The sequence below is a fragment of the Centrocercus urophasianus genome, unplaced genomic scaffold (genome assembly GCF_019232065.1).
Source record: "Centrocercus urophasianus isolate 14NV4802_14NV808 unplaced genomic scaffold, USGS_Curo_1.0 seq_9, whole genome shotgun sequence".
Lineage (NCBI taxonomy): Eukaryota > Metazoa > Chordata > Aves > Galliformes > Phasianidae > Centrocercus > Centrocercus urophasianus.
The window spans coordinates 35,731,458-35,756,100 of NW_024885532.1; the positions used below are offsets into that span (position 1 = coordinate 35,731,458).

Below are 24,643 nucleotides of genomic sequence, written 5' to 3' on the forward strand. Positions count from 1 at the left end.
GAGGGAGGGAGGGAGGACCCTTTCTCCTCTGGGTCCTGGAGACAGATTATTCTTTTCTTGTGTCTTTTCAGAGTGGAAAGAAATAACTGAAGTGTAACAATAAAATAGGTCTCTGTATTAGGTCAGCTAGGACCTATAACTCCACTTTCATCCAGTCGACCTTTGGCTTTAAAGAAGTGGAAGGAAAATTGTACTAAAACATTGACTATAGAAAACTGACAGTCCTGCTGAAAGCTGTTAAAAGGGAGTCTCGCTCAACAAAAGAGCAGAGAATTGTTCAGCATCATATGATGTGCTAAAAAGTATAGTTAAACAGAAGCTAAAACCTTTTTCAGCTTTAAGTACTTTGTAACTTAAATGGAAAAGATAGCATAAGAACTGAAGCAGAAGATGGGAGTAAGTCTTCTAGCTATAAAAATTCTGACATGCACAAAGGATATCTGAAGGCAACTAACTGAATAAAAGAGCAGAAATTTTGGCTCTACTTCCTACCACATGTGAGGTAGACCAATTCAGAGAAATGACTGCCGATCGACCACAAGTATTTGTTCTGTTAAATCTTTTTAACTCACGTTGGTTTGTGAGATATATGTATGTCCATTTTTATCTGGAACCTGAGCACCTTGAGAATATCTTGATGTGGGGAAATGGATACTAGAGCTGATTTTTTTTTTCTTTATGCTTTATTGGGGAGAATTTTCCACTTTGCCTTCTGGGATGTTCAACTCATCCATTACTCAGTGTGCTGAGTGATGAAAATACTCAGATCACTTAAATCATATCAGAAAGAAAAGAAACTGTTTTTCCTACTTCTGATTTTGGATTTCTTGCAAGAGCCAAGGCTGCATAGAAAAAACTAGATGGCCATTTTTTTTGTCTCTTGGAAGTCCATCTGGTACTTACCATCAAATGGAAGTGGTAAGTTTTGCAACTGCCACAAAGATTAATTGCATGCTGTTATGAAGGTGCTATTTGTTTCCCAAATGTCACTTCCACAGAGAGGTATTGTTACAAGCTGCTGAGATGCTTTTCAGTGCCCTGCTCCCTTGCTTTAGTCTACCTACAATTTACCTGGACAATTACTATCTTAGTGGGATAGATCTTTTACTTGGTGGGAATTGTACCATCAACTTCAAAGGGTGGCTGGATTGTGCCTTTAATGAATGCACACTCTGAAGCCTGTCCGTTTCCTGGAAATTGACACCTAAACAGCCAAAGAGTTGTAATAAAAAGAAAAAGGAGAAATAATAACAAGCTGCATTGTTAAAATATAAAGAGCTGTATCTTGCTCTCTGCTGAGATGCTTTGCAAGAAACTGTGGAAATAGCAGGGAAAAGGACAGGAGAAATTTACCTCTGAAGTGCTAAGAAGCAGAGTTTTTCCTCCAAGTATCTGTAGATGGGAAACTATCATAACCCTTTTTTGTATCCCACTGGCATATTCTGGGGATTCATGCTTATCAAGCGTAGGCAAACTTCCAGAAAGTCAGTAAGACATGTACAGCCCTGATATCCATCTTTTTGAGAGATTCTGGCTCTTCACTGATAGTTTTAGGGAAATTCATTGATTATGCTTTATTTATATGCATCCCATTTTTACCTGACATGGAAGCAAACGACCTGACAGACTTCATTTGGTCAGATTTGGTAGCTCGTATTTTGTTTGCATTCAAATAATTCTGGAGCAGACAAACAAAAGAACAAAAGAAGGAACAAGATTTTTTTTTTTTTTTTTTTGTGCCTTCATTTCTTCTACAGACGTTGATGGTTCCATCGATGCTTCTATAAGAGCACAGAAATTTCACCTTCAGCAATCACTAAATATCGGAAAGACAAAGCTCCTGTCTAAATATTTTCTTAAAAAAAATATGAGGATTTGTTAAAAAAGATACCTCATTGTGCTGCTAAGCCAATGTTGAAGATGAAAAGGCAGAATGGTTATTTAACCTCACTGAGATCCCCTGCAAATTTAAAAATATCTGCTGCTATTGCAACGTTTAGATAAAGATTACCTTGTAGGCAGAAGCTTCATTGTCGTTTCCACAGCGTGTATCACTGCACTCCTCACTGCAATATTTCCACTTCATCCTTTCAGACCTGCTCAAAAACCTCATTTCACAACTGGTCTCACTAAGATCCCAGGGATCTTCCCTGGGAGTAAGGAACAGATCGACGGGAGCACAGATACCGCCATGTAGCTCTGTACCTCCTCAGGTTTTGGAAATGAATGATCTTCACAGAGAAGAGATACAGAAAAAGCAATTTTTTTTTAATTTTTTTTTTTTTTTTTAAATGTGTTTCTCTTACTCTACCAGAATGCCAAGTCTTGCCCATAAGCAGCATCACATGGTAGTAATCATTTCAGAAGAGCACTGTAGGAGCTAGAAACTGGTGTTGTTTATGGTTGCTGTAAACATATAGAAACAATTGGTGAATAATGGATGATAAAAATGCGGCAGTGGTGTGAGATCACTGAGTTTGACTTCTATTCTTTTAAAGCAAGGGGGGAAGCTGAGAAAACAGGAATACCAGCATAGTTCCAAGCACTGTGTTGGTATTTCCAAGAGCAGAATTTTAGTCAAGAGTTTTTCTTACTGAGTTGTTATAAGGTCATTTGTTTCTGTGATGCAAAATGATTTGAAAACTGGAATGTGATCTGTAACATCTTATGCATAATGTAAATATTATCCCATTTTGACTGATGGTGTAGATCATACTGTATGACTTCACATAATATTCTTCCCTTTATTTTAGGCATAACAAGGCACGAATTAACACCCCATTACCCATGCAGTGTCAGAGCTTATAGCATGGATATTTCTCAGACAGTTCAAACCCTTCAGAATGCATTGGCTTTTCTGTCAACTAAAAATAACATTTACTAGGTAAAAAGGCAGAGTCGGCCACTCTTTAGAAAGGAATGTAAAAATCAAAAGCAAATCAGTCAACAGAAAGTCTGGCAATGAATGTCAGCAAGTTGTTCCTTCAGCTGAGCCTCAGAGGCATATTTAGTTACCTGGATTATTTCTGATAATTTCTGTCTGGAAATAGAATGTCTCTCTTAAAAGGAAAAAGAAAAAAAAGATCTTGAGAGCAGAGATAGCAGAGATCAGAGTCCTAGGTTCCACTGTTCCACAGTAATGCCTCAAGTGTTAACTTTCTAATTTTTAATCTTCTCCACAAGAAAAGAGCCCAATAAAAAAAAAAAAAAAAAAAAGGGAAACATTTATAAATGCACCGAGTGTTTGGATAAAGAGCTCCACTGCAGGATGAACAAGCAAATACATTTAACTAAAATCTTTTACTTGGAGAGTTTTGTTCTTGTAAATTTTACAAGTGGAAAGTTAGGAAATCGAAACAATCCTGACTTAAGCCACAAAATTGCAGTGAAAAGTGTTTACAGAATTTAGTCCCTAGAGAAAACACCTCATTAGTGTCCATGATGCTGCACTCATGGCACTTTCTGTGTCCTGCCAAAAATAAAAAAACAAAAAATACATCAATATACCTTTGAATTACTTCAAAGAGCAATCTACCTGTCCCCACGGAACCTATTTCTGCACTGACACCAAGCTGCCAACTAGATGAACAGCTAGACAACAGTTTGGAGATTTGCCTCAAGAAAACTTGGACTTTAGTTATAAAGTCACTAATATCAAGACAGTAGGTTGCAAAGCTCCCCACACACAGACCCCCATTCATGATGGATATTTATCTTATTTACATAAACTCACAAGGTACCTCAAGAAAAAAGATCCTTCCATCACAGAAACCCCACTGCAGATAAAACTCTTTCAGATTCTGCATTCAAATAAGTGAATGCTTAAGATGTTGGCAGGGCACCCTGGGGATGCCTTTTCACCCATTCTCCAGAAGATTCCTTCCTTGTGAGGGCTAGAGACTAAAATCCATGGCTTTGCTTCCATTGCATTTCTTCATGTCACACCAGCAATCAGAAAATTACATCCACATGCTTCACTAATGCCTTTCCCATGTTTTCCACCACATGTTATAAGAAACACATGAGGAAGGGGTGAAGAACTAACCACTAGCATTTCAGCCACATGACCCTGTTCTCCTTTCTCACCAGAACATAAACACTTCCTTGTAAAGTCAAGTTGAAATTATTATTTGCTATACATAAAGAATAGAGACTTGAATAATGAAATATGGAATCCCAGATTTGTATCTATGAACACTCACTGTAAGGTCAATAGCAGGAACTTAATACAGCCCTGGATTTGATCATGTTTGTGAACAGCCACCATCAATCCCACCAATTTCTAACACATTTATTCCATCTCATCAGCACATTTATTCACACAACATTTAATTATTTAGGCGGATCTAATTCTACCACTCACACTGAGCAGGTCTCAAAGAGCCTCACCAGCACTCATAAAACTGACCACCTTGCACCCATTCACACTTCATGCTGTGGGCTGCAGGCCAGCACAGCACAATGTCCTTAGTGAAAGCAGTCATGGCAATAAGAGTTTTCTAGCTCAACCTGTTATCCTTGCATCAAAGAGCTTCAAAGTACAAAAAGCAGTACCTTTAAGACAATATTGCCCTTGCTTACTCTTCCTTTACCCTTAAGAACAAAGAACTTCCATTTTCATCACTATTCAAACATGTTTATGATGCCTACATAACTAAAATAGACGAGTATAAGCATGCAAGGTACAGAATTTGCATAGTGAAAGGCCTCCAGATACTCCCCTGTAGAGACACAGATTACTGTGCATGGCAAGGCCAACAAGCCAGGGGTGGTACACAGTGACCAGAAGTCTGGCTACTAGCCCATCTTCTAACAACACCACATTTACAAAGGCAGGTGTGGCTAAGCAGACCAGCAGCTCTCTCTTAACCAACTTTCAATACACAACCATTGAAGAAAAATACTCTTTATGTCACACTGATTACTACACAGTAGTTTTGGACAGATACCTACCGTGGTAGGAAGAGAAAACAGTAGGGATGACTGGGTAGTGCTATGAAAGAAACTTAGTTTTTGTTGTGATGAGTCTTTGCCCTCAATCCCACATTCCTTTTCAGATGTGTTAGGCTTTTACCATATTACCTATAAACGAATATCACTGAAAAGGCAGGAAGGAAGGAGACAAACATGATGTGCAGTGTGATACTGCCCACTGGGCATAAAAGAAACACACATCAGGCATTTCTCATTCTCTTCCACCCAGTGATATATATGCATGAGTCCTACTACACCACCAGCACCGAGAATAAATCAGTTAAATTAGCCAATAACTACTGGTTGAACACTGCAGAAATGAGGCATGGAATCCAATAAAGAAGAGTTTCAAATTAAAATCCACTAACCTGCTCATGCGCAGGGTCATGAGCAACAGAGAGACCGGTCCCTGGTCACTCTGAAGGGTGGATTTCATCTGTATGAGCAAAGGGATGGGTACGAGCACTCTAATGAACACAAGCCCAGTGATGCGATGGCTGGAAATCATTGCAAACGGAAGAAATCTGATTATACTTCCTCCACTTTCTGTCTGTGCTACGTATGTGAAAATATATGGCCTGGTTTTCCATATAATCATATCAATGTTATATGAAGCTGTTACCACATTTTTAGTGAAGAAACTCCTGATTTGCAATCATTGTAGATAGGATGAAGATTAAGAACAGAATATCTCAATTGAAATAGGTGTTCAAAGAGCATAGTAAATAATCTGCCATGAAGAATTCATTTTAAAAAACTGATATTTTTCCCTGGTCCTGAACAACCCAAGAATAGAGTTATAGAATTTTTAGAGAATAGAGAATAGAATTTTTAACATTTATATGTTATTTGCAGTTATTTCTGAACTACATTAAGTAATTTATGGTAAACACATAATTCCAAAAGGAAGTTATGATAATTAAATAAAACATAAAATTTTCAACTCCCACAGCAAGTTATGTCTTTTGACTAATTTATGTAATGAGCTGAGCTAGTCTGCCCTTCATGAATTTCAAAGTGCGTGTTCAATATTTGCAATTATCTGTGCTGGCAGTGGTTACATAAGTCGTCTGGCCAGTAGCAGTCCAAACGGTAAACCCAGCACTCTCTGTGGCTCCAAACAGCTCAGGAAATACTGAAGCATGCAGTTAAAAAGTACAGCTGAGTCTTTTCTGTTCAAAAGCACACGGCTAGGATGCCTCTCCCCTCTTCACTCTAGTTCTACATGACACATGGATCAGGTGGTAGGCATGTGAGTGTTGCTTGTTCTTTCTTCTTGTCCAGAACATTAAGTTAGTTGCTTAATGTTTTTTAATGGGTAAGCAGCACTCATGTGTTGCTTGAGGTTTGTCACTGGGGCTGGAGAGGGAATGGGGTGCAGCAGGAGAACAAGCAGCTTAGCACATGTGAAAGAAAGGCTCAGGAAAGACATGGACGTTGACAGCCAGTCGAGACAGCTTGAAAGAAGATTTGGTCCGATTTTCAGCCTGGGTAAGATTCTCCCTATCCCTTTTATGAAACATGTTTGAACTTAGGAGATGAAAAACTAAATGTTGTTCATATCACTCTAATGATACTTTCTGATACTTAGACCAAATTGTGGCTTCACAGAAACATATGCGAGCTTTGTTTTTATCTGGGATGGAATCAGGATTTCATACTTTATCCTTGTGATCATGGCTTTTCATTTTTGTTCCTATTAACCTGTCTTAATGGGCCCTCTTCCCTTCTGGTCTAACCACTTCATGTTTCATTCCTATTACTCTTAATGTATTTTATCTCACCAGCCAACCAAACCTGAGATAAACCCAAATTTGACAAAAAACAACTACCACTGGCTGCTAATGCTCAGGATAATAGGCTGTCTGTTACTGTTGGTGCTGAATACTCAGCAGAAAATACTGAGGACTACAGAACACCACAAAGCATGCTCAGGGCAAACAGACCATGGCTAGGTGAGCATGTAAACTGATTTCTAAACAAGTTTGCTCTGACTTTGGGCACTTTATTATCTAAGCTGCAAGAAAAGCACTCAACTGCAGTGCTGCCTAACTCTTCCAGGTACTCTGCAGCACTGAGAGGAGAGGCAATAATATATTAAAAATATAAAATTAAAAATATGTGGCTATGATCTTTGGAAATATACTCAGATAACAGACTACTCTTTTATTATCTATTACCTTCTGCTTTTACAGCCCCATGAGTTCTGGACATAATTTCTTTACAATTAGTATTTTACTGTTGACATTTTCCCTCTCTCATCTCCTTATGTTCTCTTACCATTCCATTCAGTGGCAAAGAAGTCAGTTTTTAAATGAGAGGTACTGAATGTTAAGGACCAAAAATTAATATTCAATCCTGGCAATAACTGGACTGATATTCCTTTGAATGTATAGCCTTTTTCTTTTGCTGCAGATGGACATGGTGATATTTCCATTCTCATCAGTGTGGCGCAGCTAAGGCTCGAGGTCTGTGGTACTGTGTGCAGGTTAAATCAGTGAGTTAAGAGCTAACCTAGTTAACTGAATAGTGGTGAAGTTGTTTCCTCTGCGGTCATGAATGTAGTCAAATATCCCCAGTTACTTCCTACACAAAATAATGTCTCCATTTGCACCTGTAGCACCTCCCTCATCTCACTAGTGACTATGTTACCAGAGACTGTTTTAACCTCTACTTGTGAGCACATGAGTGAAATTGCTGCAGGGAGTGCTGGTTGCTCCATGGCCCATTCCCTCTCCCAACTCCAATGCACCCTATTGCTGTAAGACATCTCAGGTCATATTCCCTCCATCTGCTAGCTGCTCTTATGCTTTGAAGAAAATTGGCAACTCTACCATAAGAAAAAACAAGTTCTGTTTGCATTACATGCTAAAGACATCACAATGGTAAACATTGGCAGTTTTAACACAGAGAAGTACCTAGACTTCTTTTTCCTTGAAAATCCAAATGAACAGCAAACAATGGTCTATTTGTGAACCTAAAATTCTCCTGCTTGACTGTGTTTTATACCAAGGTAGCAAAAATGCTGGTGACTTTGAAGGCAGTACTGAAATGCATAATGCTGGAAACAAAACTTTTTTTTTTTTTTTTCTAAATAAGAAGGTGCTTTAAGAGAAGCAATTCAATTAAGTTTCTGTAATGAAAGAACAATTGCCTCTAAGTGATGACAATTGGAAAAAAAAAATGTTAGAAGCAGCTTCTTTTTCAGAAATTGGCAGCCAAGATCAATGAACAAAACATAAAATGTAGGCATTATTATTGATGCAGCTACTGATGCAAATAATGTATGCATAATACTCTATAAAGGGTTGAATTTGGTGAAAAAAGCAGAATGAAATAGAATAGCTGATGTTAATTCTATTGAGGCTGACTTCAAGTAGCTAGTGTTCAACCAGTTTGGTTTTTATATGGCCTTGAAAGGTATGCCAACTACAGCTGTTAAATCCATATTGCAATTAGGAACTGTTACCTTTGCTGATCAAACAAAATATGAAATGGAAGAAAAGAAAAACAACATACCATGTTCACACACAAAACAAAAAAATAGCTATATCAGGGACATCAGGGAAGGTGGAATACTATAACAACACATTTTATATTGTTATACTATTCCACCCACCTTAATGGAGAACCCTTCGGTGTGGCTACGCCATAGCCTTTCGAATCCAGATTTCCTCCCACTTTCATGGTGTCACAAGGCTTTCGTTGCTCAATGTATTCATTCATGGTGGACTCCAGCAGGAAGGCAAACTTGCCCTTGGATTTGCGGACACGAGCTACTCCCTCTGCAGTAGTCCTAGTGAACACTGATGGCTCTGCTGATTTCATGTAGGTCCACATCTTTTCATACACTGCTATTTTTGATCTCTGGAGAAAATTAAAAAGAAGTTAGAACAAAAGAATGTTGCGACATTTCACAGTGGTGCTTTTCAAAATAAAATCAATCAACCACAATTTTTCAAATAATGGGTATTGGGAAAATCTGACTGTTAAGGGTTTCCTTTTAATACAATGATTAATAAATAATAATAAAAAAAAGACATAACAATGGATATACTTTAACATCAGATATCACTTGTAGACCAGTTACAATAAAGTAACTGCATATTTAAGGCCTGAATTTATTTTTAGATAAAAGCAGTTTGCACAATAAATGTTATAAGGAGTATTTTAGGGAATTATGTATGAAATAGATATCCATTAAAAACCTGTATGGAAAAGAGAAAAAAAATAAAAGAATTCCTCCATAAATATTGAGCTGTATCTTGAGTAAATTCTCTGCTTTTACACCTACTTCTAACATCAGTGAAACCACAATAGCTTAAGTAATATTTCTGCTTATTCACAATCCAGAACTGTTTCAACTTCAATTGAGATTCTGTGCATTCGAAGACATGGTTCAAATTAAAGATGAAAACAGAAAATTGTACAAAATATGCTGCTGAAGGAGATATAATGCTGGGAGCATTTGGTTTTAAACAAATACTAGGTATGTTTTTAGAACAGTAGTTCATAAATAAATTGGGTTTATATCTTGCAAATACTTGGCCAGGACATGTGCTTGCTCAAGGAATGTGCAGGAATTCATGACTTAGCTGGAGATTTTCCTTACTGGGATTGCGTGATGTATTCATAAATAAAGAATAAGGGATGATAAACCGTAAGCAAAAATAAATAAATAAGGAAATAAAACATCAGAAAGGGCAGAATTTAAACTTGGAAACCACAGTGGTGAGATTGTCAATATCAGACGCTTCCCTGTGCTTGTTACATTAATTCAGCAACTCCTCTGCTTCATCCAGCAACACAAATACATATATGCTAACCAGCAGCATGGCAGCTGACCTCTATCCGGTATTTTTATTTAATAAGACATGGCATTTGTCTTCTCTTGTGTGTGGGCAAAAGAAGAATCTTTCTAGCCATGAAAGCTTTTCTTTGAGTCAACAGGAATTTCAAGCAAAGTGAGATTTGCTCTGTCAGCCCATTCCTATGCTGTGCTGAACACTGCAGGAAAATAATTACTTTATTATGTGGCCCCACACTGAAGGAAACAGAAGGATATTAGAATATTTGAGCAAATATAAAATAATGTAATCTAGGTATTATTTAAATGTAGAATGGCTTTAAGAATCCTGGAACCAAGACTTTGCATAGGTTAAGAGTAATTTCCCTGAGCAAATACTGACTGAATGTATTATGGCTTAGAAACGAAGTTGTTAGGAGAGAACATCTAACTGGAAAATAAGCATCATCCAAATGTTCGACACAAATACCACACAACAGAATATCATAAATTATCCATTCTTTTTTTAGTTTGTCTACCTATCCCATTTTGTCCATCAAACACAATAAAACTTGTGATTATGCAAATTAATAATAGTTGTATATATCCATAATCACATCCTCTCTTTCCACTGCAGACACAGCTCCTTTTCATTTACATAATAGAAGCTAAGAGCAGAGCCTTAGTCAAGCCATCCATGTCTTCCCTTTGCTTTACAATTACAATTAAAATTACAGAAAGAAAAAAAACATGTAAGAGAACAGTAATGAATCAGGCAACATTTCAGGAATATTTACTTGCCTTCGTTTATCTTTACTTCTAACAATTTCTTAGGTCTTAACATTCACTTCATGAAATAAACTTATAATAGGTCACTTTCCTTCAAAACTAGAAACATTCCACACAAAGCAGAACTATTATTAACATGGAATTATGCCCTAAGTCAATTAAAAAAAAAGGTTTCAATTAAGTATGTTTTTTTCTGGATCTTATTTTGTTTCCCTATCGAGTGATAAAAAAATACAGAAAGTCTAACAAGACATCTGCTCTGTGAGGACATTTTGGTCTCCCAAGCTTTCACTTGTTAACATTCAAATTGCACATGTCAACCTAGAGCGAAAAATGAAGATATTCCTTATTACCACATGAAAAAGCTTAGCAGCTTTCCTCTACAGTCAGTCAAGATAGGATGATTTTCATTTAGGGCTTTTCTGAGACTAAGGGTAAGCTTCCTTCCTCTTGAGCAAGCTGCTGTGACAGTGCAACTCTTGATGCTTCCAAAACAGGAGAGTAAATAGCTGGTGGAATCAATGTCTTATTTTTCTTTACTGTGTCTTTAAAATGACTTTCTTTTTCAGTTTTCAATCATGATTTAAAGCAGACTGAATGGCTGTTCTGATTTTCTGACGTTTTCATAAGAAATGATCAAATGATAAGAAAATGTCCTGATGGACCACAGCCAGTAATCACTTTCAGTAATCACTAAAAGAAAAGTTATCCATGACTCTAATTTTGAAACTAATGATTGCTTCCAACCACACACACACACACAGATTAATTGGGAAACAAATCTTAACGTACTATTGTTTGAGGTGGGACCTGAGTTTATGGATTGTGCTTGTAGAAATATTGTCTGTCAGTGATATTTTATCCTTGTCCCTGTTTTGTGCAAAAATTTTTAGAAATAGAGTCATCATAGAATGGCTTAGGTTGGGAAGGACCTTTAAGATCTCCCCTGGGAATTCTTTTTTGTATCATCACATTAAAAACAGCAAATACTGCATATTCTTGAGAATGCAAGAAGTGAATAAATAAATAATTAAATAAGCCTGTTTTGTTCTCAGCATCATGGTTTTAATTGTCGTCACAGCTTCATGCCTGTCGAAAAAATACTGAAATGCATACACTTCAATGTACTAAAACTGGAATTCTCAGAATTAAATGCCAGAATTTGCACTAAATGAATTAAAGAAGAATCTATGGGTTAAGCACATATAAAGAAAAATAAAAAGGAATACTGTGGGATTATGCTATTTTCTAAAAAATAGGAAATCCAGCCATCTCAGGGATTACAGTGTTTCAGTTTTTGGATAAGCTCTCTGTATCTGAAAGCCACCATTTTGGCAGGTGTCTGATGTGAAATAAAGGCTTCCAAGAATAAAAACCCATGCTTCTACCACCTCAGGGATAACGAAGCCTGCACTCAGAAACCATCTGAAACATTGCATTTAGGTGTTTAGCAGCATACTGACATTGCAAAAAGACAGCTATAGACACCTGTCCGGGAAACATATCCATCAGAAAATGAAGTACCATGCACTCTAGCCATTTCTGATGGATCACTCTAGAGTTGGTGCAAAGAGAAAGAAACTTCAATGGGTGACTCATTTCATCCTAAAACTCTTGTCCCATACAGGTTTCAGTGTCTACAGAAGAAATTTAGTTAACTCTCTTAAGAGTAAACTCCCACAAGGCACCATATTTTTACAGCTTAAAAATATGCAAGAAAATATCTGCAAGTTTTCTATGGGGCTGTATCTTACAATGAAAATATTATTTCACTACAGGCTTCTTGGACAACACTCAGCAACTCTCTGAACTGATACTGTCTTCAGTTCACAAATTCCATTCATAATGTTGTTGAGTGACTTCAGTTTGGCCAAACTGAAAACATTCAAGCTACATGGGAGCGCCTGACACAGAACAGTACTCTTTCAGTAAGACAAACTTTTCTTTCTTCTAAAAATGCCTTAACCTGTATCTTTCATATAAATATTAGATTTTTTGTCTTGAACCACTTAGTTACCAAGGGAGAATTACTGACTTACTACATTTATTCAAAGCCATGTTCAAACACTAAACTCACATGTGAAATAAATGTGAAATGTGAAAGAAAGCAGGAGGGGGTTATCTATTATGTACTCTTGATAATGCTCAGGCTCCCTGTTTTCTGACTGGCAAAGGAAGAGGTTTACATGTCAACTACAGATACATAGGAAAGCAAATGAAAATGAAGTAATCAACAGAGACAGCACAGACATATGAATGGCTATTTAGGCTGTTTCCTAATGTTTCAGCTCCATCCCCTCAAGTTGTATTTTCTCTTTATTATTCATCTGAAAGTCTGTAAATTAAAAATAATGCATTTCCTATCCAAGACCCTAAAGGAAAATGCATGCAGCCAAATCCAAAAGTAAAAGCAAAACCTTCAAGACTACATATTATCATCATGGACTTTCAATGCTTCACATCATTTTAGTGCTGCAGCTTCAAATGAATCAATAGTGCAATGCTGCTTTAATTATCACAGGCTCCAGTATCCCTCAGGGAAACTCTTCTCTCCAATGTGACAGGATCAATAAGTTTTCCATGAATTAAAATAACTGAGAACTCCAACAAAAGGTGTCAGGGGTAAAAATGTAGATTAAGAATTGCATGAGTTACAAACCATATTATACATAATTGCAAAGTAATGGTACTTCACCCTTTCCAAGCATGTTATCAGAGTGGTCATTAGCGAAAGCTGCTCTAATGGGTATGCCAACTTACTCTGAAGAACTCTTTGGTTGACCCTGAGTCCAGTGTCCCGTAAGCAATTTCAGTTTGCTTGGCAAGGTCTTCTGCACTTTCTATGGGCGAGACCATTCGCTCAACAGTCAAGAAAGCAGCGAGGTTAGCAGTGTAGGATGAAATAATGATGAGCGTGAAGAACCACCAGACACCTCCAACAATGCGACCTGAGAGGGATCTAAACATGAATAAGATAATGCACATTTTCCTGTCTTTTCAGCCACAAAGAGAGAAAGAGAAAAAAAGGAGGCACTATTATTACTGAACATGTCATTACCTAACAGAAGATGGGAAGGAGACTATCCGCATTTTAAATATACACTTTTGAATCTTAATGCCTATAGTATACAGTCCACTATAGTAATACATATTTCTCACAGACACAGAAGTATGAATTCTCTTGAACAGTAATCCCAATGTTCTTATTTCAGGAAATGCCTAGCATGGCAAAAATGTTGTAAAAAATCCTAGGTAGGTAATTTCTTTTTTGAGACAAAAGTAAAGCCTAGTAGTTGCAGATCAGTAGCTTTGTCTTTTTCTTCTTTAAGGATGAGATTTGCACATGCTTATACTGGTTCCAGGATTAAAACGTTTCTGTGACCAATTCAACATATGCTCAGTTACCACAAGGACTTATCAAACATTCTGAACACAACTGTAATAACTCAACATTTCAGATTTTGTTATTTAAGAAGCATGCATTTTTGTGGCAACTGTTATTTATGATAAGTAAAAACTACAATTTCCATTTTACCACCTGCAATTTGATGTGAAGGCTTTTGAAGAGGAATGTACATCCAGTATTAATCAGCAGCAATGTTATTTCTGATTTCAATAATAGCAGAGCTAGAGGTCAGTGCTGATGCTCTGAAATCTCATTGCTAATTCAAATTTGAAAGAATGGGTCATAAATTAAGTTGTAGTTACTGCACACTGAAGTTCCAGAACATCTAAAAAGGTTGAGAAATTCAGGACTGAGATCATATATTACATCTGAAGTAACCCACTCTGTAATGCCTAGCTTGGCACTACAACATGGCTTCCACAAACAGCTGGTCAAATATTATCTCTCGTGTAGACAGGGATATTCTGGATGCAGTGCTGCAGAATTTAATAGGGAACAGAAATGAGACATTTGTTCAGACAAGTTAAGTAGCATAATAGCGTGCATTTCACAACTGTAATACAATGGAACTAATTTAGCAACAACACAATTCCTCTGAAGCCCATACAGTGGGATTCCTCCCATGTGTACCTGTTGTTTCTGAGAACTGTCTGTGATTTATACACATTGACTCATGTAAACAATAATGGCTGAAATTCAAAGCATATTTTGTTACTCTTATTGTAGCTATTAAAACGAGAAAAATGAAAAGGCTTTCTAAAGAATGAACTTCAAAACACTGCCAGGAAAATAAAACGGGAGACTTTACGCTTCAGTGTTGAAGAAAAAATGGAAACATAAAAAGATTTGACACAAACCTTGGGGAAATATCACATCCTTGTTGCATAAAGGCACCCAGGGAAAACCAGAGGCTGTTGAATATGCCAAATTCATTGGGAGGCTGATCACTGGGTCCTTCTTTCCCATCCTCTGGTTCTTCTGTATGCCACTCGTATGGGCTAAACCTGCTAACTAGGAACAGGACCACACTGACACCAATGTAGGCAAAGACTATGCACATCCAGATCTCATACGCCAAAGGGTCCAAGAAGGAAAATACTCCTGGTTTAGATTTCTGGGGCTTTTTGATCATAATGGATATCCCCAAACTCATAAAGGGCTTAGAAAAATCAATGACCTCTTCTCGTACCAAAGTGATGGTCAGAGGCGCAACAGCAATCTCTGCTTTCTATAAAGAAAAAAGAAATATAGATGTATAGATTAATTGGATTTGGCTTATAGACTCAGATAAGCAGCTAATTCCAAAGGTATGTTATCAATATCAGGACACTGTGGCTTATATATTCTTTATACTATGTTTCTGTTTCGTACTATCACAGTCTACATTTACTCGATATGCTTTTAGAGAAAGAAACATATTGCAGGATTTTGTTTTACAGAACTACAGAAATACTTAATTTTCCTGAGAGAAGACTCTCAGATCTTACAGAGGTGGGCAGCAGTCTATGAAGGGCACTTCAGGTATTAATTCAAATTTAAAGAATTTAAGGAAGGATTCAAAGTGAAAATGGTGTTATTGACACTAGATATATTGGTATTTTTTATAAAATTCCAGAAATAGTTGCATATTATCATATTTTCATAAGGTACAATCATTGTTCTGCACAACCCAACTCAGAGTCTCACGGAAATTCCAAGTTCCATAAAGTAGCAAAGGTGATTAATTAATGCCACAAAACTACAGGAAGACAACTTGAGGAAAAGATAGTTCAGTACAAAGGAATCAAGTCATAAGCAGCACAAAAGACAAATACGTGGAAAATAGGTTACAAAACTGTGCCATTAAATGATAAAAAGTTTGTTAAATCCACTTCCTTCAGAGAGAATTTTTTAAACGATCTGTTTCTTTAAATACGTTTTTGCCAGTCTTTAATGAATCATTACTGGTGATGACGTTGATTATGGATGCTAGCAACGATGTTTGCATTAATTACAAAGTATTGTAACTGCACTAATTGTCTTTTCTGTGATCCAGGACCAACATCAGACTAAGGTTTGCTCCTTGCCCTGTGAGCTAAAGCTGTACAGTAGTACAGTCATACTACAGTATTATATACTGTACATACTATACTATACTGTATAGTATACTATACAGTATATACTATATGTACATACTATACTATACTGTATAGTATACTATACAGTATAGTATATACTGTATATAGTGTATACTGTATATATAGAATATACTGTACTATAGTACAGTATTACAGTAGTACCTTACATGGGAGTTGTAAAAGGAACTGGGAAGAAAATGCAACAGGGACAGGGGAACAGAGATGCAGAAAACTTTCTCCTGTTCATCCTGTCATCCTGTTACCCTGCCCACAGCAGGGCAGTTGGAATTGGGTGATCTTTAAGGCCCCTTCCCACACAAATTGTTCTATGAGTCTGTGATTACCACAGTGCTGTCCCCAAATGTATTCATAAAGATGCAGGCTAGCCCAGGCTCTCTGGCTAGCTTGGACCTCTTAGCTAATGGGCTAAGGATGATATCTTTAGGAAATACATTTTTTGGTTGCAAATAAGGTAGACTCACAACCTGCCTTCTGCAGTGGCCATATTCTGCTTCAGATCTCAACACATGAGATATTCTGCATGTGTTTCCCTCCCAGTTACAAGCCCAATCATCTTCACAGGCACAGCTGAGTTATTCATAAACCTCCGTAATGTAACTGTCTTCATTTTCTTTTTTAAATACTTATTTTGCCCAAATTCATCCTACAGAGTAGCATCATCAGATAAAGCACATTTCTCATAGTTTATCAAAATTTAAGTATGTTTTCATTTTAGCAAGTTCTTTGGGACATAAATACTCTGTAAAACACAAAAGGACATATTTAAATCCCTCAAATTTCAGCGAGATTAAAATAGGCTGAAAACTGAGGACGTGCTTAAATAGTTTGTCTAATCCAAGTGTTACAAAAATAGCTTGTGTGATAAAGAAAAATTAAAATTGAAATGTAGGTTTTTTGTCATCTCTAAACTTTAAAACAGATATAGCATATTCAAAGTAATATGCTCTTGTATTTTCATAAACAAAGTTATACTAAGCTATACATATTTTATGGAATATAATTTTAAACTTATCTAATGTAGTTATAATTTAAATATATATATTTGCAGCTGCATAATTCTGAACACATTAAAAGAAGTGACTCATTACCGTGCAATGGTCCAAAAATGCAAATTCAAATTTAAATTATTATATATTAATCATCAGGTTATAGCTGTCATTCTGAAAGAGCTGTGATGCAAACCCTTACCCTGATTTTATGTAAAGATATTACAGTTTAAGCAGTATAATTAAATTCATCATTTTGCAAGCATACCAGTCATTATTTCTTGTGCTAATATCTGGGGTAATCATTATGGCAATAGTGCTAATTCTCTGCATTTTAAATTCTGTGATATGAGGCATTTTTAAAAATCATTTCTTGAAGTGTTGTGATTTTATTAGTAAAAAATACGAACAACGTTTAAAATATATTTTCAAATATCCTGACAAGAAGAAATTGAATCTAGTGTTTGTAATCTAAGGACTGTAAGATGGTTTGGGTTACTGACATTGCTGCATAGTTCTGTACTTCATCTCACTCATCACTTCCCTCTTTCTAGAAAGATGGCTTCCAACCTTAGAGTCAATGTCATTTATAATCCCAAATCTCAAGTTCTGTGAATGCCTGCTGTGGAGTCCTTGAAACCAAATAAATAAAAGACTCAGGGAGATCGTGGTCTACTACTGCTAGTTATCATAGCCACATAATAGTATCTTTATTAACACAGTGTAAACGCTCAGCTTGGTTTTCAAAAGTGTTGCTAAATCTTGATTTTCTTATGTGGCTGCTGATTATGAGCGGTGTTAAAAATGGATCCTTGAGAGTTGTTAGTTTTTATGATATGAGGTGGAAAAGTGACAGCACCACTTTGGTGCTAGCTGTGGAGATTAATTTAAAGACCTAATTAGCACACTGTTGTTGTATGCAAAACATTGGATGAGCTGCATCTTACCAAATTAAAAGGCCTGCAGAATGAGCTGTCTACACTACCCTAAGGAGTTAAAGAGGTATTGATCAATCAAACAAATAAGTACGTATCCCATTTCACTACAGTTGCTGTCTAATGTTAGATAGTTCATAATGTAGACAAACTTGTTTCATGACAACGAATGTAAATGAACAGTACACAGCTAGGTCACAATTAGCAGCCCAATATTTGGAAAAAAATCCAACCTACCCAATCTGATCATACTACTTATCATTTTTGTATGGATATTTTGTGGCACATAGAGGCCTACATAAACTCCTTGTTGTTGAAAACTAAATAGCAACAACTGCTGTGCATTAAAAATATCAGTGTTTATGGATTTAAATGATAAACAGTATAACAATAGTGCAAATTATTCATGATCATGTTCCCAGTGAAATCTGTTTGGACAAAGACTAATGGCACCTCACACTCAAACCAACTCCACCTGTAATGGTATTTCAATCTAGGCTGCATACTACCAAGTACAGATGTATTCTGCACTCTTCCAGCTTAAAATAATGGAACAAGATTAAGCCTGATGGTGCAGATTTTCACTTTTCCAGAGTATATTATTCTAATCTTTTAAATAAAATTTGTGCTTAGTGCAATCTGTATGAAGGTGGTAAAGCTATCTGAGAAAAATCATACAGGAACTATGGAAGTACATGCTTCTCAGATTTTAAAGAGAAATGAGCTTCGACCCTCTGTATGAAACAGTGCAAGAGTAGCATATTCCATCAGGGGAATAAATATTTAATCAAGGCTGACTGTCAGTGCATTTGGAAACACCTGTTATACATGATCAATGGTATTTCAACCTCAGCTGCGTTTCTTCTCCGAGTGGGCTGGTTATGAAGGGCTACAGAGCCCCACAAGAGATTACTGAGGGTGCTCAGATAAATCAGGGACAAATTAGCAAGATTTTCTGATGGCTTTTCACATAGTGCTAAAATCAAAATAGGAAAATAAATCAATCCTTGCCATGACCTTATGTACAGTCATAGCAAAGCCGCATATCACAGCACCTTATCACTCTGTTTCCTCTGCAACATGATAGAAAAAAAAAAGAGCTACAGTGCTCAGGTAACAGCCAAGCCATTTGCACAGAATCTGAAGGCGTCCAGCTACCAGAACACAAAGTGCATGTGGGTTTAACTAGGTAACATGGGATTAACTGGCACATGCGCTCACCCTCAGCAACATGAGCAGTGCTACATGGTACTGGGGGTCTATGCAAAGAGCAGGAGAGACAAGGACTGCTCTGTGTGATGCAGAAATGCTTTCACTGAGTGGCACAATGCTGTTTACCCTTTAATATGGTTGGCATTTAGTATCTGTAAAATGTTTCCCAAGCAGGTTGTCTTGTTAACTTGCTAATTCACTTGCAAATTTGGTCTCAATCCTGGCTGCATATAAAAAGCCCTGCTTGAAGCACAGCCAAACACTCAGACTTTGTGATTATGATTTGCGAATCTACCGGAGAAGATGAGCAGCCGCTTACAGGAGAGCTTTGCAGGAAGGATGGGCTGATTTTCCTGCTTTCTCTAAGTGGGGACCTGCCGCTGTGTAAATCATCTGGCAAGGACTCAAGGAGGTTGCAGGGAGAATGGTTTTCTTGATTTCCCCATGGAAATCTTAAGTAACACACTTTTCTGCATTAACAGGAAAAACAATCTTCTTTAAAGCTACATCTGTATAAGTAAGTTGAACAAGGCTGGGGAGCTCCTGGCCAGCTGGCACAGCACAGGCTCTGTCTCTGCCATGAAAATCCTTGAACCTCCAAGCCAGAATCCAAGCTGCTTATAGGGAGTAGTCTGTCACCCTGTAAGATATTATTCTGTTAATGTCTGTGTCTCAAAGCTTGCTGGGGACACAGATGGACTTGTTCAAGTCCCCAGCAAGGATTGTGAAATCCTTTGTCTGAAGGACACACATGAACAAGTCCTGGGCAAAGGTTGTGAGATCTTTTGTCTGGGGGACGCAGATGGGCAAGGCCAGGGGCAACGAGAGTGAGATGAGCTGCAGCTAGATAGCTGTGAAGTGCTCCTTTGTGTGGACCTATCTCAGGATGATGGCCATCTCAGGGGGTACTCAATGACTCTTGCTCAAGGCCCATCCTTGTCACCTAGGCAGGAGAACAAGGAGGATAAAAGAGGAACTGAAGACCATGAGGATAGGTTTTCTGACAACAGATTCCTCATGAAGAACGGAGGTTTCTGGCAGCAGATTCCTCATGAAGAAGAAGAGGGATTCCTGACGATCAGATTCCTCTTGAGGTGACTCCTGCATGCTGTCGAACTCTTCTGTGCTTGCTGCCTGAGCGCTGCTGCTGCTTCAAGGATTGGCTGCTCGACTTCCTTGTCTACCTGCTTGCTGCCCAAGGCTGGCCACGCTGCTGCTCCCCATCTCCTTGCTGCGTCTGCCTAGGACCTTCAAACGCCGTGCAACGGGACGCTGCTGGATCCTGCTGGTGACTCTCCCTGCTTTACGCAACTCCTGCTTCTTTTCCATCTTTTCTATCGCCCTGCTTCCCTTCCCCATCTCCCTGATTAGGTTTGGTAATAAACTGGATGGAACAACATATGAACTGTTGTTTCTTAATCTCACGCCGGGTATACAGACATTAAAAGAACCTCATCTCCCTCCAATAAATTGGAGCGAGACACACCCATGCTACCGTCAAGCTGGGACCAGAAAACATTTTGGAGAGTAACTATGGTCAAAAATACACCATGAACTTTGTAAATAGTCAGATAATTTAGATAGATAATTTAGCAGATTAGGCAAGAGAGTTCAAGTACTCACAGGCATTCCCTGGTACTACTGACATGATGGGATCAACACTGCCAATAGGAGCTTTTGGGTGCTATAGCAAATACTGGGCAACAGCAGAGTGCTATTAGTTCTTTTAGTTAAATAAGCAGTCCTGAGAGCTTTCAGCTTGACCATCAAACCTCTAAAGAGCTTTCATGTAATTCTTCTCTGTTCAAAAAATAAAGTTCTGACCATGCATTGTGGAATGTCCTCTTCAGGTATTTGCAACAAGTTGCTCATACCTGGGAGTGTCCTTGCTTTCAAGTATGTCAACAGCAGCAGTCACATTCCAGGACTGGTATGAACCTCTGTCTGAGCTTCCCAACAGGAATTTGTGTGTTAGTCTATTACTAGAGATGGTTGAGTTTCATGAGGTAAATTTTTCAAGATAAGGGAAAAAAAGATTAAAAAAAACCCAACAAAACAAAAACAAACAACCAAACACCAGAAATGATCAGGAAACAGAAAAAGTGTAATTTCAGTTTTCCTCTATAACTTCACTAGATTATAAGTCACTAAAACTCTGCTATCAAAACTCTACAGAATCTGGACAAAGGGACTTTCTCACAATGTGTGTAATTTCTCAGATATCTTAGAAGAAACTACTGATATAAAAGTGTAGAATGATCACATCTATGTGATGGTTAATGTAATTAAAATCCAGATAAGAAGTTGCCTTAATTTGGATAGGATGAATCTGAAAAACCCTTGATTTTTAACATTCTGAGAGTTCTAAGGCACTAAAGCAGATACAGACGCTTGGTGATCACTCAGCTTTTCCTCTGTGAGATTAGTTCATTCAGGAGCTTCCAGGAACACAGGAGTTTGTGATGCTGATGTAATCCTTCCCATTCTCGCATCAAGGGAAATCAACAAACTCGGGGACAATTGTTTCCCATACTTTTGCTGTGCAAAGTCTATTTCATGTCATGGAGATACCTGAACTGATGAATAAAAGACTTTGACAAAATCTGTCAGCTTTATGTAGTTGGCTGAACAGAGCAGGGCCCTAACCATCATTTGGCAGGCAAGGCTCTGCCTAAAACTGTGAGTAGACCAGCTGTTATTCAGCAGTCTTTCATAGAGGTGTAAGCATGATACATGCTAACTGATGGAAATGTTCTCATCTAAAGGGCTTCAGGATTTTTTTTATTCCATCACTGAAAGGTTATCTCAAATTTGGGTTCTGTTCACATTACAGATAGCAGCAGCTGAGGCAACCAGCAAGCAGAGCTCTGAATTTTTGCTTCTTTTGGTAACACTAAATACTAAAAATATTTCTCTTGTGGTTGTTGGAACTATTTTCACAATTACAACTCTGTCAACAGAATTTTTAACCATGATGCTCTTTCTGAAGAATCCTTCTCCAGATCAGTTCAGTGCCTATATGTTCATATATGTTATTTATATGTCCCAATAAATGACAATTTCTAACACTAGTCCATCAGTCCTGTCTTTTTTAAAAGATCTGCCCGCATTCCATGAAAATGAATCAATGAATTCAACTTCCCAACTAAACTTTACGGTATATCAAGAATGGGTGGTCTTGAAAGTCCTCCATTAATTCTAAGAGTAACGAATTTTTAAGGGATGTGAAAACTATGGATGTTCTAATGTCACAAAGTACTGGTTGAGCAAATAGCAAAATTTGCATTTGATTTCCTCTTGAAAATAAATGAAAGCACAGAGATACGAAACAGAATTGTTTCTTTTCTGTGACTTCAGGTTTAAATAAAATACACACATACTTCCTAATTTATGACTAATACTAAAATAAATTAAATCCTGCTTCAAAAATTGGTATGCTTACCCCATAAACAAGTTCTCCCACCATCCCATTCCAGATTTTTGTCTCTGGATCCCTTGCTCCATATTTTCCATCAGGAACAATGGCAATTTTGTACTTGATACCAATATGTTTTGCAATTTCTGACGCCAGATCTACACAGTATCCTTCAAACTTGTCATTCCCTTCAAACGTATCATGGTTTTTCTTGAACATAACATATGGGGCTTCCTATAATGAAAGAATTAAAACTGTAAAGGAGAAGTATACAGAACATACTCTGAAAAGCAACATGTAATCTACTGACTGAGCAACATACTTTTAATCAAAAGTACATGGATATTGTTAGCACATTTAAATTTAAATATATGAACAGAAATCCTTCTGAATATACTATTATACTATTCTGGATATACTATAATTTGGCTTACACATTTCACAAGCTTTATCAACCTTTACAAATAAAAATCATAAAAAAGACCCAAGTACGAATATAATTTTTGCTTTGTGCTAAATTAAAGATCTTAGTACAGTGTATAGTGAATATAAAGCAAGATCAGAGGTTGCATCTGTGCAATGCAAATGACTGTGGGATAATACAAGGTATAAATTACACTTTTGACTGCAATGAGTGCAATGGCTCTTCCAAAAGTAATAGCTTCTATTTTATGATGTTGGCCCATGATGTCAGAGGTTGATGTTGGTGCTATGGCAGTAGAGTTTGAACTTTCCTGCCACAAGTGTATTACATTTTGCTTCTGTGTGACAGATGGCAGCAGAGAAGCAGTCTGACAGAATGGCATCTGACATAGAAGTGTGAATGAAGGAAATGTGTGTAATTGAATTCCTCCATGCAGAAAAAAATAACACCTATTGACATTCATAGACACTTTCTGAACGTTTATGGAGACCAAACAGTGGATGACAGCACAGTGAAGCGATGGATGGTGTGTTTTAGCAGTGGGGACAGTGGATCACCTCTACTGGTGCAGACTTTTACAAGTGCAACATATAGGCTCTTACATAGCTAATGGTGGTGACTCTGTTGCAAAATAGTGTCTTGCAGCTGAGAATTTGTGCTATGTAATACTGATATTGTGCTTTTTGTATCTGTTGTAGTTTCCATGAAAATAAAGAGGAGGCGTTAATTTCAGCTCAACAAATCTATATCCTGTAACATAACTCCTTTGTACATAATTTCAGGTGTACAGCCTGAATTATTCACTTTCTTGGGGTTTAAAATGCACAGTTGCTCAGAGGCTATGCACATTCTGGTGAGAATATGGAAATATATTCCATAGGAAGCATATAATCTTTGAATAAAGAGTGCATATTTTACATGGTCTTTTACTATGGACCTAAGTAATATTTATGAACAAGCATAGTGTAAAGCTGACTGATATTAAAGATGTGTGTCAAATTATCAAAATACAGTTTTGGTTACTAAGTGCCATTGGAAACAAGTGAAAATTGTTTTGAAAAGTAGATCTTAACAGTCTTTGTAAATCATGCTACCACAGTAAAAGTGAACATGTGACTGGGAAATTAAAATCATATTTTTTCTATCTGGCTCTGTGAGGATTTCAGACTTTAGCAATCATTATGTCAAACTATAGTTCCTGGTGGTATTTTAAATGACTTCACATAATCCATATTAATAGCCAGTTCCAGATAAAATATTGTTGCTAATGTCACCCTTTGTTTGAATTTACATCATAAAATACTGGCAACTCCAATTTTCTCTGAGGCTATAGCTGTGCTGGCTCTTGGCATGCTTTTTAGACATTGACCTTGGTAGTCCTCTGCCCTAGTCACATCTTTCCTACATACCTAATTACCGCACAAATAAAATTAAGGTAAATGGGTAGATTGAGAATTTGTTCTAGATGGTACTACATGAACATCAGTGTTAAGCAGCAGCAATTATGTGACCTATATTCAATGTTTAACAAAAAAGGATACATGGCATTAAAGGAGCAATTAAAGATTACATACATCA

At 37.2% G+C, this 24,643-nt stretch overlaps 1 protein-coding gene across 2 annotated transcripts in view; it reads right to left on the minus strand.

Annotated features, from left to right (window-relative positions):
* The window catches only part of GRIA4 (glutamate ionotropic receptor AMPA type subunit 4), a 220,250-nt gene that overhangs the window by 32,302 nt on the left and 163,305 nt on the right, over positions 1-24,643 (minus strand). For both annotated transcript variants that reach the window (XM_042838826.1, XM_042838825.1), the window contains exons 10-13: positions 22,669-22,875; positions 14,813-15,183; positions 13,310-13,508; positions 8,594-8,841 (exon numbers count right to left, since the gene is read on the minus strand). In XM_042838826.1, the coding sequence (XP_042694760.1) occupies positions 8,594-8,841; positions 13,310-13,508; positions 14,813-15,183; positions 22,669-22,875 (1,025 nt within the window). The remainder of the gene's footprint in view (positions 1-8,593; positions 8,842-13,309; positions 13,509-14,812; positions 15,184-22,668; positions 22,876-24,643) is intronic.